The sequence below is a fragment of the Podarcis liolepis genome (assembly GCF_965112155.1).
Source record: "Podarcis liolepis genome assembly, chromosome: 1".
Lineage (NCBI taxonomy): Eukaryota > Metazoa > Chordata > Lepidosauria > Squamata > Lacertidae > Podarcis > Podarcis liolepis.
This window is the reverse complement of record NC_139554.1, coordinates 67,244,798-67,260,709: the sequence shown is the minus strand read 5'-3', so window position 1 is coordinate 67,260,709 and position 15,912 is coordinate 67,244,798. Positions and strand designations below refer to the sequence as shown.

The window sequence follows — 15,912 nt, the reverse complement described above, 5'->3', positions numbered from 1 at the left end:
GTAAAGAAAGGGGTGCATGTATATCTGTCTGCTCTAAAGTAGGCATGTCTCTGCTTGCAACCTCTTGTGCCTGCGGAAAAGGCCAAGGCAATACAAGGCAGAGACTGGTTAGCTGCCCTGGAAAAGTTGATTTTGAACAGTGAGATATTTGACAGATTTATATCAGTTTTTAAAACTTTCAGCAATCTGCTACCAATTCAAAGCAGATCTTGTCCATAACCAGTGAAGCCATCCAGCTAGATGTATGTTTGAGTGTGGTGTTTGCTCAAGTTTACTTGAGTGCAGCACATACACATGCATGCCTGTGTGTGTGTGTACACACACCAATGTTCGGTATATCAATATCCCTGTGTGTGCGCTTGGGATTTGTAAAAGTCAAGTAAAAGTAAATATTTTAGATACCCTTTTTTCCATAAAAAAAATTGAACCTAGAAAGTTTGCCAGTATGTGTAGCAAAAGTAATATAATTTCAAAATTTTGCTTTCCCAAAGAGTTTCTTTATACTCAAGCTAGCACAGTACAAGGCTTAGGCCTCAGAATTCCTTCAATAAAAACAAACAAACAACAACAAAACCCATACAGAAATTAAAAACAGCTGTAAACAATTTTAAACAGTATTCAGTCAGTATTCACAGACAAGTGGAATTTCTGTGTGGAATTTGCTAAACGTTCATGAGAATGGATTTCCATGTGGTGGCCCAGAAGTATATTGTTCATCTGTGCAGGGGTTTTTGTACATGTGACCCCTGTGACTTGTGTAGATGCAGTGGCTCAAAGAACCCTAACAGCTTGTTCCATACTAACATAGTAAGTTCTCACCTCCTTTGTATAATATCCATCTGAGAAAGTACAATCCTGGAAACACATATTTCAATATCTGATTTTTGCTTACGGTCCTTATGCCTGATGAGTCTCTTGAGTTCATAGAATGCAAAGATTCTAAAAGAAATTAGTTTCTTCAATCAGAACTTTCATTCTCTCATATTTTTCCTTAATTTACCTATTATTTTGAAAAAAAGAAGAAACCTCTTAGTACTGACATCTGGATTATTATTTTTTTAAAGGACGCTTAAATTGAAGCAAATGTTTTTTGGAGGTTGGTTTTTCTTTTAACCCAGTCTTTGTCCACTAGTGTACATTTTGTCCTTAATGATATTCAGCTATGCTTTGACAGGTTGAGGCAAATTAATTCCTGGTGCTTCCTTCACCATCCTTAGTGGGCTTACCACTGTGAAAAACTCAGCCTGATACCACAGTCTTTTGCCTAGAGCACACCTTCATATCAGCAGTACATCTCCCACAAATATAAGAGAAACATTGATGTTATCTATGAGTGGAATGGAGTTAGCAGGTGCTGTCATATTAGATTATTTCTTATTACTTTGATTCCACATCTGGAAGTGAGATTTTAAAACCCCCCAAAAAACTTTGTTCTATTTCCAACACTTTTCTGAAACAGGTGTAAAATCTGGCCTGGTTACCCTTTCCTTTAGGTGTCATTTATTTTTAAACTCTTGGCCACCTTTTCTTCTTCGGGCACGAACTGTGCCATTCATATAGGTCAAGTAAGGGAAGTGTGCTGATTTTCCATCTGTGCCAGAACTCCTGAGGTGAATTAAAATAGCATAATGGCCATTTTTAAATAGAACAGTTTCCTTAGATGTAGTCTTTAGCTTCTAGAAACCCTTATAGTTATTGTTCGGATGAAGTCAGTGGAACCAACATATTTGTTCCAAACTTCCAGTCTTGTAATAAATATATTACACTTGCTGTGAGATTAGATACACCATGAAATATTCTAACCCATTTATTTGTTAGATACAGACAAATGTAAACTGGCCAATTTCAGTCTGGTTCCACAGAGAAATAGAACTTGAGGCTTATTTTCCATTAGTTCTCAGTCTTTAAATTCTGTAATAACATTTTGTGGCTCTGTTGTACTGGTTACTAAAACTAGTCAAGGAAAATTAACCTAAAACTCTTGTCTTTGCTGTTTCCCCCTTTTTAGATTTATTCTCTTAAAGCTTCCAGGCTAAGGCTTGGAGAACCCAGCCATCACCATTGAGCCCAGCAGCTGGAGCGGCAGCGAGAGCCCTGCCGAGGACATTGAAAGAATGAGTGATTCTGCAGATAAACCAATTGACAATGATGCAGAAGGTGTCTGGAGCCCAGATATTGAGCAGAGCTTTCAGGAGGCACTAGCTATATATCCCCCTTGTGGGAGGAGGAAAATCATATTGTCTGATGAAGGCAAAATGTATGGTAAGTCATATAGATCCAGCCATTTTGATAACAATTCAATAAATATTATGTAAAGTTGTTCATGTGCACAGATTAAAGGGCCACCTTCTTAAGAAATAAGCAAGTGCTAGCCATCATTATTGGGCGAGCTAATGAAATTAGTGGCTTTTCGTTGCTGCTTTATATCAGGACGTAACAGAAGGGAGAATGACCGCACTGACCAATAATTTTAAAAAGGAGAAGAAACTCCTGTTGTGGTAGTTTGATCTGTTGTAAAAGTGTGGCAAAATCTAAGCCCATTCAGAGCTGTAAAGAAACTATAAATATTACATAATGTGCATTAGATCAAACTTGTGTGCATTGTTTTGCTTTTTCTCCTTTTTCCTGATGGAGCTTAGAATTCTATGGAAGTGTCTATTACAGGATTTTTAGAACTGATAAATTGCTTCTTTATATTAATCTTGAAGGTTTCATCAAAAGCTTTAAATACCTTCAGATAGTTTTGTGTGTTTAAAAGAAACATGAAATATTAATTCATAAGGTGGTGTCCTTGTTTGTATTGAAAACACATACATCACATAAAAAAATGTAATCCAACTTGAACTTGTATTTGGCAATGCATTTGTAAGGGCTCAAGGGTAGATAAAGCACTTTTATTGTATACAGTTTATTGTAAGTTCACTAACTTCCACCATCGTTTCAGTTAAGGCACCATAGAGTCTTTTCTTCCAAGTTGGGCTGCCATAGATTATCAGTTGTGCTGACAGTATTTCGTACATATATTTGATGTTTATCCCAGCTAGGGGATAAGTTGTTTTTACTTTTTGTTCTTTCCGAGTTGCTCCAGCTAATCTCTTGACTTTGGAGACTTAAGCTTCTTTTCCCTTTCCTTCAGTCCCTTCCCTTTCAGAAAATATTGCTGACTGCAGAGTCCCCCCCCCCCCCCGTTCTGGCTTCTCGCATTGTGGAAAGCAGATGGCAGGTTGTTGCTGTGCTCTTTATTCTCCCCTAATCACTGAGTGTTTAGCGATTTCTGTCTTTTGTGCAGCTGGGCTTTCCAAGCGATGCGGAATCCTTACCTGATGAATCTTTCTGTGAGCATTAGAGAGCAACTTATTCCTCCACAATTGCAAATATGTTTCGCACAATGGGGTGTTTTGTCTTGAAACGCAGGCTCTTCCCCAGAAAGGATCAGTAGGAATCTGCAGAGCAAACTAGCATGCACTGTAAGTGGAAAGCAGATGGTATTGCAGCTGCCACCAGCTGTGTACCCCCTCCCTCTCCCCCCCCCAGTACTGGTTGGATGATGTAATGGAAACAAGGGGGAAAAATTCTTTCTGTGGTGTTGGAGTCTCTCACAGCCTGTCAGTGTCACAGAGAGGGAGAAACAGACCTTAAGGCGTTAGTTTGCAGCTGTCATGTGACCCTTGAAGCCAAATGAAACATAATGTCTGGAAAAATAGGCTTCTGATGAAGCATCTCAGCTGCTGTTGGCAGAAACTTTCGAGGCCTCCTTCCTCCGGCTGCTGGATTCCCCCTCCCCTTCTTTCAATTTGTATCAGACACCACAGTTTTCCTTCTTCCCTTGGCTTCCCCTCCCGACACTGGTATACTTCCGTCATTTTTGTTATGTTTTAGTGATCCATGTGGTGATGGTAGTTTCTTATCACGAAATGAGGAGAAATTTGTTTTATGTGGTGGTTGCATTCCCTGAAGAAGAATACCGAGAGGTTTTCTACAAAGGAGGCTTCATATGATTAAGATATTATAGCCCGGTACCTGAAATTCCTTCCCTCCCTCATAGAACTAACTGTATTATAAATAAATTTTTGAAACAGGTCTTTTACATGTAGTGCATTTGGATCTGTTCTTATTATCATTATTCATTAAATTTGTATACTGCTCTTCATCCAAAGATCTCAGGTTCACAGCCTAAAAATACAAGACAAAAACATAAAATACATAATAGAAACAAGAACGAAAGCAAAACAAACCAATACCCCCCCCAGTAGCATTATTTTTCTGTAGTTGCCTGACAAGAGAGCACATATGCATGTATACATCCGTTTCCACTAGAACTTGAACCAGGTAAGATTTGTCCACTAGCAAATCCAAAATAATTGTAAAACTTGAGAAAAAGATCTGGGTAGGGGAGCCATTGAGGGTACTGTAAATATAGCGGTGAATTCATTATTATATTTTATTTAAAATATATATTTATTTAATATTTATGCTGCTTTCAATGTCCTTTCAAGGAGGCTCACAATTTCAACCATAACACAACACAGCAAATCAGCACTTTCAATGTAGGCATGATGAAATAACACATTTTTGTAAAACAGGTTCCCTTATTATGTGTACTCCATGATTGTACATTGTTTTGTTGTTACAGAAAACCAAGTGGCATCGGTGGTGAGGAATGCTGATAACTTGGAACACGCTTCACCTATGAAGTTGGTCTGAAAATCACAGAAAGCCCTAGGCCCAATTGAAAAAGGTGTGTCTTCACACCCTCCCTAAGATTCGATAAGGAGGGAGCTAGTTGTACCTCAGTTCTACAGAAGAGTTCCACTTCCCCATGCCACTGACCCTTGTGCTGCACTTAGCAGCTGGAATGCAAGAAGGTCTCCCCAGTGGTTCTTAAGGCCTTTTAGCATATTGGCATCCACTGGGGTGGTGCTACAGGATCCCAATTGAAAGCAATGCTCACCACTCCTGGAGGCTGTGTTCTGCATTATATCTGCAGTTTTCAGACCAACTTCAGAGGTGCCCCACACAGAGTGCATTTAAGTTATCGGCGTTCCTTACTCGTGAGGCCACCTGGTTTTCCTGTGACGGTGTACAATAAGGGAGTACCCACAAGCAATTAACCTGTTCTTTAAGAGAAAGTGCAACCTCATCTAGCGCAGGCCAAATCCCAGGCATGAGAAACACCCGCCAACAATGCCTGCATCTGGCTGGATTTCAGCTTCAGTATATTAACCTTTATCCAGCCCACTACTAGCCCCAAACACTGGTCCAAAACTTGTATACCTTCACAAGATTCAGATGGTATGAAAAGAGGAGAAACTTGGTGGCACCTGCATATTGGTGACATTGTGCCCTCAGTCCTCAGAATGACAGTCCCCAGTGCTTTAATGTTAAAGAGCATAGGGGCTAAGGTGGAAGAGATCTGAGAACGTTCAGAGGAGATTGAGAGGAGATATGATAGCCGTATTCAGATATCTAAATGGCTATCACATGGAAGATGGAGCAAGCTTGTCTTCTCTTACGCCCAAGGGAGTAGGACCTTGAAATAATGGATTCAAGTGACAAGGAAGGAGATTCCAACTAAACATCAGGAAGAACTTTTGATAGTAAGAGCTGTGGAGCGGACTCTTTCAGAAGGTGGTGGATTCTCCTTCCTTGGAGGTTTTTAAGCAGAAGTTGGATGGCCATCTGTCAAGGATGTTTTAGTTGAAATTTCGGGGGGCTGGACTAGATGACCCTCAAGGTCCCTTCCACTCTACAATTCTATGATTCATTGGACTCCCACAGCATACTTGCAAAAGGGCCGGTCAGCAATTTAGCGAATATATCAAACATGCATATTTATTTAATTGCTATTACAGAACTGCTATACACAGTTTAGATTTTTTTAAAAAACACACACATTAAAATTCAGTTGGTATTTTTATATTGTGGCAATTCAGTGTTCAGATTGTAGCTGAGCTTTGATTTAAGGTACTGCCATAATTCTGGAAAAAAAGAGAAGTACTCTGGGGAAATGCAGATGACTGCGTTAGTAGAATTTATATCCTGACTCTTTCTCATTGGATGAACTCATGTTTTCATTCTTCAAGCTGAGCAACTGCTTTGTAGTGTTTGAGGATTTATTGAAACCATGCTATGTTTTTGAGGACTTTATAATAGAGTCTTATGGCCCTAATAGCATAATTGTTCTCCAAGGATTTTGAAATCAAAACACTGTAAGTGTTTTTAGATACCGTGTGGAATAATAATAATAATAAAAGAATACCTTCTGGTGGCATTCTAAGCTTATTTATAGCGGAGATATTGCTGTATTTCAAAGCTTTGACAGAGTTTGGAGTATACGGTAATTTGACAGCCACCCATGAACCATTCAAGACAGAAGTTCCAAGTTAGTACCAGTTTATTTTCTGGTTGAAATTGTCTTTAAAGTGATAACCATCAGAGCAAAGAAAAGTGGGATGGCAGTAGCTATTTTTTGATGGTAGAGGTAGGGAGAAGAAGTGGAGAAAATGTGACCCAACTAATTAAGAGGTTGATGTAGATCCTCTTAAATCTAATGGATGCTTTTTAGTCCATCAAATGTTTTGCTCCTTCCAAAAGTTTCACTTCTGGAGACTCAGGGCTAAAGCGTTCTGACTGTTTCAGACTTTTATCCTACCATGTGAGTTGTAGGTGTGCCACCCAGGGCTAATTGACTCTGAATCATTAGCAATTCATATGTTGTTAAATAATAAAATCAATCTCTTGAAAAGAAAAGCAACTCTTAACTCAAGCAGTCACCATTTCCTTTGTGAAATTTTTGTTGTGTGGTGGCTACTTCTGTTGATGTTTGTACCATGACAGATGCAATTAAAAATACAGAACATTTCCTTAGATTGTAAATCTTGACTCTGGTACTGTATTAGTCTCATTCATTAAATCCAGTAGTCGTGGCCTTTTGACTGAAAGTTAGTTGGCTCATCTGTATTTGTGGTTAGCTCAAAGTGTTGGCCTTTTTTGTTAGTTTTTTTCTGGTGATCCCTATGCACTTTATTTTCAGGATACTTCCCTGTATGTGTCTCTCCTTCAGAAGGACTATATCCAGAAAAGGCACTAATTTTCTCTGAGCGCTATTTTGATTTGTAACCTGCATTTGTCAAGGAATTATGGGTTATGGTTGCTTTGGGCTTTATATGGAAAACATAAATTGAAGGAGTGGGGAGAGAAAGAAAGGTTAATGGAGGATTAGACTGGCACAGGTGTGAGACGTGTTCTAAGACAACACCTAGAGTTTGGGTAATGATGATTCTCTGGTGGTGAGGCAAGTTTGTCATGAATTTACTGCTCTGCCAATGAAGTTCTAATTGGCCTCAATTTACCCTTCGGAAGAGTGTAACATTCAAATACTTTGAACGCTCAAGGTGCACCAGTAGGGTCTCTGTGTGTTTTAATTTGAAGATCTGCTACAGAGAGGTGCTGACTGAAAATGAACAGACACTTAAAGGGGGAAAAATGCATTCCCAAATTAGTGGTAATCTGAGTTTGTATTGTACCTGATTACTGGCATCAATGATATATTTCCATGCCTCAGGTTAAAATGCTACTCTTGGAGGAGTCAAATTTTACATCCCTGGTATGAGGCAGTGTTATTTTAAAAGCTTCATTTATATGTAGAATTATTGCTAAAATGTTTTGTAGATGTCACTTTTTTGAAATAGGAGAAACAAAATGCTTTAAGTTGCCCTAATTGTCTGATTCACCACTAAATGTATGAGATTCCCCCCCCCCTCTTGTTCGTTTTAACTTCAAGAAGTTCCATTTTCATTACTACTGCTATAAAAATGTAAGTCATAAAGTTTGCACAGCATTAAGGACAAGTATATCTGAATCCAGAAGTAGCATTGGAAGAGATGAAATGCCAGATGTGAAGTATTGGGTTGCATGTTTATTCAACTGTTACTGTAATCATTGTACAAAGATGTAGCCTTGCAATTTCTGTCTCACAGCAACATACACAAAATATACCCCAGTGATGAGGCCTCTCGGATGGTAGCTCGTGGATAAGTTACAGTACACAAACCCGTCCACACGTATTTTTGCAAACTAAATGGTTGTTGTGCAGACATTATATTTGTTCGTTCAGTTGTTTATTTGTCACGCTTGTGTTCTGCCCCTTTGCTAAGCAGATCAGTGGTGAACATTTCTCCCCCCATGTTATTCTCACAACAACCTTGTGAGACATCTTTGGCTGGGGGAGAGGGAGGGAGTCATGACTAAACAGGGATTTGAACATAGGTCCTTATGGCTCCAACATGCACTTCACATTTGTTATGACACACTGTTTCAGCTCATACTGGCTACACTATGTGGGCCATACCTGCATACTTTGAAATCAAAGGTTTGATCAATGTGCAAAAACGTTCATGAAATGAAATGCAATTTCCAACAAGCTTATCCACTAACAGCAGCAGCAGCAGCAACAACAATAATATCCTGTCCATCTGGCTGGGTTTCCCTAGCCACTCTGGACTGGGGTATCAATAATAAAATCATCTTTGCTTTGTATGAACAGAAGAATAGACTGCATTACTATATACCAGGCATGTCCAACATGTCAGTCACGATCTACCGATCGATTGCATGGTGTCCATGGTAGATCGCGGTCAATCGCATGACCCTGAGCAATCATCCCCCCCCCAAACCACCTCAGCAAGTTTGGCTTTCCTAAAAACAACTTTGCCTCACCCCAAAAATGCTTAACAACTTTACCTGGCAATGACAATGGGTAGATCACAGCCAGTATTTTAATACTGTGAGTAGATTGCTGTCTCTTTGGTGTTGGATGCGCCTGCTATATACCAAGTGAAGGAGAAGGGAGATATTGGTAGTGGTCATGGGAGGGAAGAGGGAGAAGGGAGGAGGTCACATGAACCTCCAATAGCTCCTCCTACTGCCTTTGTGTGCAGGCGGCTGTTTACCTGTTTGCCCAGCTATTGGTCCTCCATATAGGGATGTTCCCTGCCCATGATAGACTGGGTCATGCCATACAGCTTTTAAGCGAATCTACTTCATGGGTAAGCAAACTAAGGCCTGGGGGCCGGATCTGGCCCAATCGCCTTCTAAACCCGGCCCGCTGACAGTCCGGGAATCAGTGTATTTTTACATGAGTAGAATGTGTCCTTTTATCTAAAATGCATCTCTGGGTTATTTGTGGGGCATAGGAATTCATTCATTTCCCCCCAAACAATATAGTCCGGCCCCCCACAAGGTCTGAGGGACAGTGGACCGGCCCCCTGCTGAAAAAGTTTCCTGACCCCCTGATCTACTTGCTCATGTTAGCTACTTTAGCATCACTCCTAATAACAGCAAACTGAGCTGTGACTGAGAATATAAATGAGGATAATTTTTTTGGGGGGGTAGGTTAAGTATCTGTGAGTTCTGAAAGATCCAAAACATGTGTCAAAAGGCTGTGATGGCTCCCAGTTTGTGGCATGCTCTTCGCAGGGAGGTTCGTCTGGCACCTTCATTATTATAGGTGCCAGGCAAATATGTTCCTCTTCAGGCCTTGGGCTGATTAACAGTCTATGTCAGGGGTCAGCAAACTTATCGTGCCTCGGGTTGGTGTCTCCAGCACTGATTGCATGGTGGGCCGGAGGGCGGGGGAGCGCGTACCCATATGCGTGCGCACACACCATTTCCGGCGCACTTCTGGGTCGGAGGAGTACCAGAATTAGCTTGTGCGCATGTGCAGGGGCCTCCTCCGACCCGGATGTGCACTGGAATTAATGCTTGCGCATGTGCAAATAACGCTTGTGCATGCTCACAAGCTAATTCTGGTGCTCCTCCAACCCAGAAGTGGGCAGCTGCCCAGCGCCGGTAAGAGCGGGCAGCGGTGGCGGAGGGTGCCACAGGCCAGATAAACGAGTCCCTCAGGCCTTATTCGGCCCACAAGCCTTAGTTTGGGGATCCCTGGTCTATGTCCTCTTAAATGTGTTTGTGGGAAGTGGAGCATTATTGTTTGTTTCGTTCTTGTTCATGTTTTTATTATGTTTTTATTCTGTATTTTTATGTTGTGTACTGCTCTGAGATCTTTGGATGAATGGTGGCACACAGACTTAATAAATAATAATAATAATATCTGTTAGCTGTCTGAAGGGATTAAATCTATGTCTTCTCTTTTCTGCGATGCTGAACTTGATATTTCCGGAGGAAAGCTGGCCAGACGTTCACATGCTAACGCTACTACAATGGCATTGTTTGTGTAGACAAAACAAAAGAAGTTTACCTACTAGTGTTCATGTAAGGATGAAATTGGATCCAAGGATTTGATTGTCTTCAAGAGACCTGAAAAAATCCACTTAAGACACGTTGTCAACTTGCTTTGATTGGCGTAGTTGCAGGTAGAGATTTTGTCCATTGAAAGAAAAAGCCCTGCAAATGGAAGACTTTCTTTTAAAATACTTGAATTGTACATGGAATCTTTTGCTTGTTTCCACACAATCTGTTCATTTCAGTGCAATTTCCCTTACCTTTCCTTAATGCAGAAAGGAAGAGTGTGCAACAGGAATTTGCTTGTACCTGATTGTAGCCTACCTGCAAAACAGCTACAATCTAGAGGTGGCTTTTCGGTAGCTGAAGCAGGGGTAATAGTAGTAGTAGTAGTAGTAGTAGTAATAATAACAATAACAAAATATAAATATAAATATAAATATAAATATAAATATAAATATAAATATAAATATAAATATAAATATAAATATAAATATAAATATAAATATAAATATAAATATAATAAAATTTATTTATAAAGTGAAAATGAGTTTATCCCACAAGATACCGTATTTTTTGCTCTATAACACGCACCCGACCATAACACGCACGTAGTTTTTAGAGGAGGAAAATCCATAGGCATGCCACCTGTAGGCATTTCCTCCATAACACGCACAGACATTTCCCCTTGCTTTCTAGGAGGAAAAAAGTGAGTGTTATGGTGCAAAAAATACGGTACATGATGCCCTTGGAAAATGATATACCATATTTTTTGCTCTATAAGACTCACTTTTCCCTCCTAAAACGTAAGGGGAAATGTGTGTGCATCTTATGGAGCGAATGCAGGCTGCGCAGCTATCGCAGAAGCCAGAACAGCAAGAGGGATTGCTGCTTTCACTGCGCAGCAATCCCTCTTGCTGTTCTGGCTTCTGAGATTCAGATTTTTTTTTTCTTGTTTTCCTCCTCCAAAAACTAGGTGTGTCTTGTGGTCTGGTGCGTCTTATATAGTGAAAAATACGGTAATTAGTATATGCTTTTTGACACTTAGGACACCTGGTTTTAAGGCCCTGTTGTGTCCTTGTTTTGTTTGTTTGTTTGGTTATTTAACTGCTTTAAAACATTGCGTCCAGGGGCAAGGCAATATTTTTGACCTCCTAACTCCCATCAGCCCCGGCCAACATGGCAAATTGCAAGAAATTATGGGAATTGTAGTCCAAACACTACATCGGAGGGCCATAGGTCCTCCCATCCTACTTTAAGGTGTTGACAACTCAACCCAATACAGGGTTTATCAGATTCAAATACAATATTTGATGAATTATTGTATTTTAATATTTTGCCTTTCGAAAGTTGTTCTATAGTGGCACCTGCTAGAAAGATTGCCTCTGCGCAGGTATTTAAGCAGCCTGACAGCTAACTGGTGACAGGTGGTCACATGCTCTTCCCCTTTTGCCTGCTGCTGTTGGTTCCTACTTTGGACCTAGAAGCCCCTGGGCAGCTGTGCCTGAAATTACCATTGCAGCATCATATCGAAATGGGTGTACAGGCGTTTGTTATCCTGCGTCAGCTGAAGGAAAGGAGGAGGATGAAGCCGTACATGAGGTTTGCATAAAGAGCTAAAATCTGCAAGAGGATCATCCAGCCCTGCCTCAATGGAAAGGTGAAGCCCCCTTACTTTATAAATGTCCCCGTATAGCACAGTGGTGCAGGAGGAAGTGGTTTTTTGTTTTTTTCTAGCTTAGTGAAAAGGGAAGTAAGATGTGTTTAAGATGTAATAAGGTATGGAGAAAGTGGATTGGGGGGGGGATCTCTTTTACAACACCAGAACTCATGGGCATCCAATGAAGCCGAACATTGGAAGGTCCTGCACAGACAAAAAAAAAAGGTACTTCTTTATACAACCCATAATTAAATTATGAAATTTGCTCCCACAAGGTGTAATGATGGTCACCAACCTGGATAGCAGTGGCTTCTAGCCTTGATGGCTCCCCCCCCCCTTCACTGTCAGAGGCAGTATGAATAACAGTTGCTAGGGATCACAAGCATGGAGAGTCCCATACTGGCTTCCCATAGGTCCCTGGTTGGCCACTATGAGAACAGTCAGTTGGAGTAGATGGTGCCTTTGGCCTGATGCAGCAGGGCTCTTCTTAGGTTGTGCTCAGCAATGGCTGCTTTAGTGTTAGATCCAGTTCTGGCACCTGTGTGAGGGTACCACCTGTGACCTTATCCCAGGACTAGGATGCTTAAATATACTTCCCCTTTAGCATGGTAGCTCATATGACCATACGCCACGAGCAGATGTACTGAATCTTGAAGGTTTACTCGCACGTAATTAGGTTTCAGTGCTGGTTAGGCAACTCCATAGTGCACTTCCTGAAACACCAGGAAACTTCTGTAGCCTAACACAATATTTGACAGGCAAGATTGGATGTCACAAAGAAGCAGACAGCAAGTGAAAATGAGAGAGAAAATGAATGCAACATTTATTTAACTGGAGGCATATGATGCCCCTATTCCAAAGGGAGCACGGAAGTGTAAATAAATTCAAGAAATGCAGGTGTATTCTCTCAATATATATATTTTTGGTCAGTACCATTTTGTTTCAGTCTTTTCAGAAAGTTTTATCTGTCTCCACTAAAAAACAAAGGCATTGTGTGATAGAAATGAGCTTCCTACTATTGATTCCTTATGCCAAAAATATTATGCCTTACGGCTGGGATTAAAAGTTGTTTTGAAAAGGGACTTCACTGCTGGAACTTCACACTGATTTCTACAAATTTCCCGACTTGGACTGCTCTGCTGCAATAAACCCTGCTGGACATCAAGAAAGAAAGACTGACTGGACATATTGGAGGGGGGTGCAGACAAAGCCCTGACCTCACTGTACATGTCCCAAAGGCACCACCATAGTATGATTCAGCCCAAGGAAATAGGGATATATTTCAGCCTACTAGAATAATCTGTGTGCACTGAACTGCCATCTTGAGTGCAAAAGCATAGGAAAAATGTACTGTATGCCTCTTGTCTTCTTCACAGGATTTGCTCCCTGAAATGTGGCTGCAGACAGTGTTGTATGGGCACCTGTGCTGCTATCTATGGAGGGATGTGTAGGGCTGGAGGCAACGTGACTCATCAGCCTGTTGTCTACCCGATTGGACAGCCAATGCTCCCCCTGGATTTATTTTAAATTGCTCACATTGTTTTGTCTGAGTTCATTCTCTTTGGTGGAAGAGTAAATTAGTTTTGGTGACCCCTGGGCATGAAGTTGATGGCTTTCATCATTTGTACCCAGAGTCCTTTGTTTTTCAAAGTAACCTCCTTCTCAGTATGGAAGTCCCACTTTGCCCTTCTGGCTGATAGGAGGAGCTTTGACTGAGTGCAGCCCAGTGGCTTCGCAGTTGAGTAGGACTTCTATGACACCACTTTTGTCAGCTTCTTCTGAAGAAGATAAGGAGCCCTGCTGGGCTAAAGCCACCTAGTGCAGGTTTCCCAAACTTGGTGTTCTACCAGCATGTCGCCAGGGGCAGATGGTAGCTGTACTACAGTATATGTAGGGCTCCACTTGAGAAAGGCAGATCTAGTGGGTCTACCTAGCTTGGCTTCAGAAAATTTACAAGCAACTACTCAGAATTCTTCTCCACCACAAGTAAAGGATCATAATATTTTCTTTATGTACTTTATTGTTGTTTGGAGACCGAAGGCAATTTGATGAAAATGAAGTATTGATCACCTGCACCAGTAATGACTTTTATTATTTATGTCTTGCTTAAAACTTTGTATTGTACAAAAATATTAAATGCACATATGGAGAAAGAATTGGGTAGGGCAACATTTTCATCTCAAGGAGTTAAAGGATGAAACATTCTCTATTTCTGATTGAGGGGAAAACCCACAAAACACAAAATGCTGTAGTTCAGTACAACCTGCCCATGTGTTCTGAGCATGTGAGGGGTTAGCAGGAATGTGTCATTGGATATGCCATCCCATGAGTGTTTTGCACATGGCATTAAAGTGAGAATGGGCCCATATATCCTTACTGCTTTCTCTCTATATACAGTCAGCTTTTCAAGCATGAAACTGAAGTGGCCAGTTTTAACAGATGCCTCTTACAGATACACATTTTCTCTTAATGTTGTCAAATGTCCTCTTAACTACAGTGGTACCTTGGTACTTGAATGGCTTGGCTCCCGAACAAATCGGATCTCGAACACCGCAAATCTGGAAGTAAGTGTTCCAGTTTGTGAACATTTTTCGGAAGCCGAACGTCTGATGCGGCTTCCGCTTGAGAGCAGGAAGCTCCTGCAGCCAATTGGAAGCCTCGCCTTGCTTTTTGAATGGTTTTGGGAGTCGAATGGACTCCCGGAACGAATTAAGTTCAAGAACCAAGGTACCGCTGTATTTATTTTGATTCGCTTTTGCTATGGTAACATAATCCTTGTGTTTTATGGTTCTGTGACCATTTTGGTCATACCTCCCTAATATCTAATGGAAGAAGAGTGGTTCTAGAATCTTTATTTCTGCTTTATTGGAAGATCAGAATTAGGGTGTTAATTGTCTGTCAGACTTGATAAAAAAGCAAAACAAAACAACATCAGTTTTCTGCATTTTTTATGCCTTACTCCAAATAGCTTATGGTTCATAATGGAGGCTTGACATTTGACAGCAGCTCTGTGAGGTAGGATAGCCTTATCAAAGAAGACCTTTGTGGCAGCCTTCTTGCTGGCTGAGGCTGATAGGAGTTTGTAGTCCAAAACATCTGGAGAGCACCAGGTTAAGGAAAATGGGCATACAAAACTGTCAAACAAAAGTCTTATTGAGTGCTGACAGTATATGGAAGCAATAGTATTTTGACTGGATATTTTCCTACTGAATATTCTGGGCTATGTGAGTATGGAATGAAAATAAAGCCCTGGCATTTTAAATCTATCTACCTTAGCACACAGATAGGATTCAGAAACTATTGGTTCCAAAGGCAACTTCTAATTTACTTTCAGCATGAGAAGGGGCTGCTCTGAATGGATCTGAATAATGTCTCAAACACTCCTGACCCAAATTCATTTTTGCTCACAGTTTATAATATTTTGATTGGTAATTGCTGGTGATGAGCCAGTTGCGGTTAAATTTTAAGGAAGTGCTTGGGGTTTCTTAAGGTATTTTGCCGCTGAAGCAAAGGCTCAGGTATTTCAGATATGGGAGATGTGCAGATTGCATAAGATGTTATACATTGCTCACTCTAAGATACCGAGTCCTGTCTGCCCTTAAAACCCTTTGTTCTCTTGGCTGAATGCAGTTAATTAGCAACTGTCTCCATAGCAACTGCCTCGTAGTCCAAAAACATTGTCTAGTTTTTGCAGTTTAGCTTATCACACTGTTTACCTGAAGGGCTTTTCACCGCGCTGGGTCTCATTTGAGTTGGCTGCATGCCTGTTCACGGAAGTGAATTGTCAAGGCAGAAAAACGCCATGGCAGCGAGATGCTGAACAGGGTCTGCTGTGTGAAACTAGAAACATTTTTTGAAAAGTTCTTCGGAAACAGAAGTTGAAGTTTTGCAGTGATTTACATTAAGCCTTAAATTATTGGGCTTGCCAAGATTACGTTGCAGTTTAATAGAAAGACCCTTATTCATCCCTTCCTGTGTGCAGGCTGTAGTCTGACCTATTGAAAGTTCCC

General features: G+C 40.8%; 1 protein-coding gene across 37 annotated transcripts in view; it reads left to right on the top strand.

The window, feature by feature from the left end:
- TEAD1 (TEA domain transcription factor 1) overlaps nucleotides 1-15,912 on the top strand; it is a 172,826-nt gene that overhangs the window by 64,132 nt on the left and 92,782 nt on the right. For all 37 annotated transcript variants that reach the window (XM_083478237.1, XM_083478209.1, XM_083478218.1 and 34 more), the window contains one exon: nucleotides 2,009-2,262. In XM_083478237.1, the coding sequence (XP_083334363.1) occupies nucleotides 2,115-2,262 (148 nt within the window). In that variant the 5' untranslated portion in view covers nucleotides 2,009-2,114. The remainder of the gene's footprint in view (nucleotides 1-2,008; nucleotides 2,263-15,912) is intronic.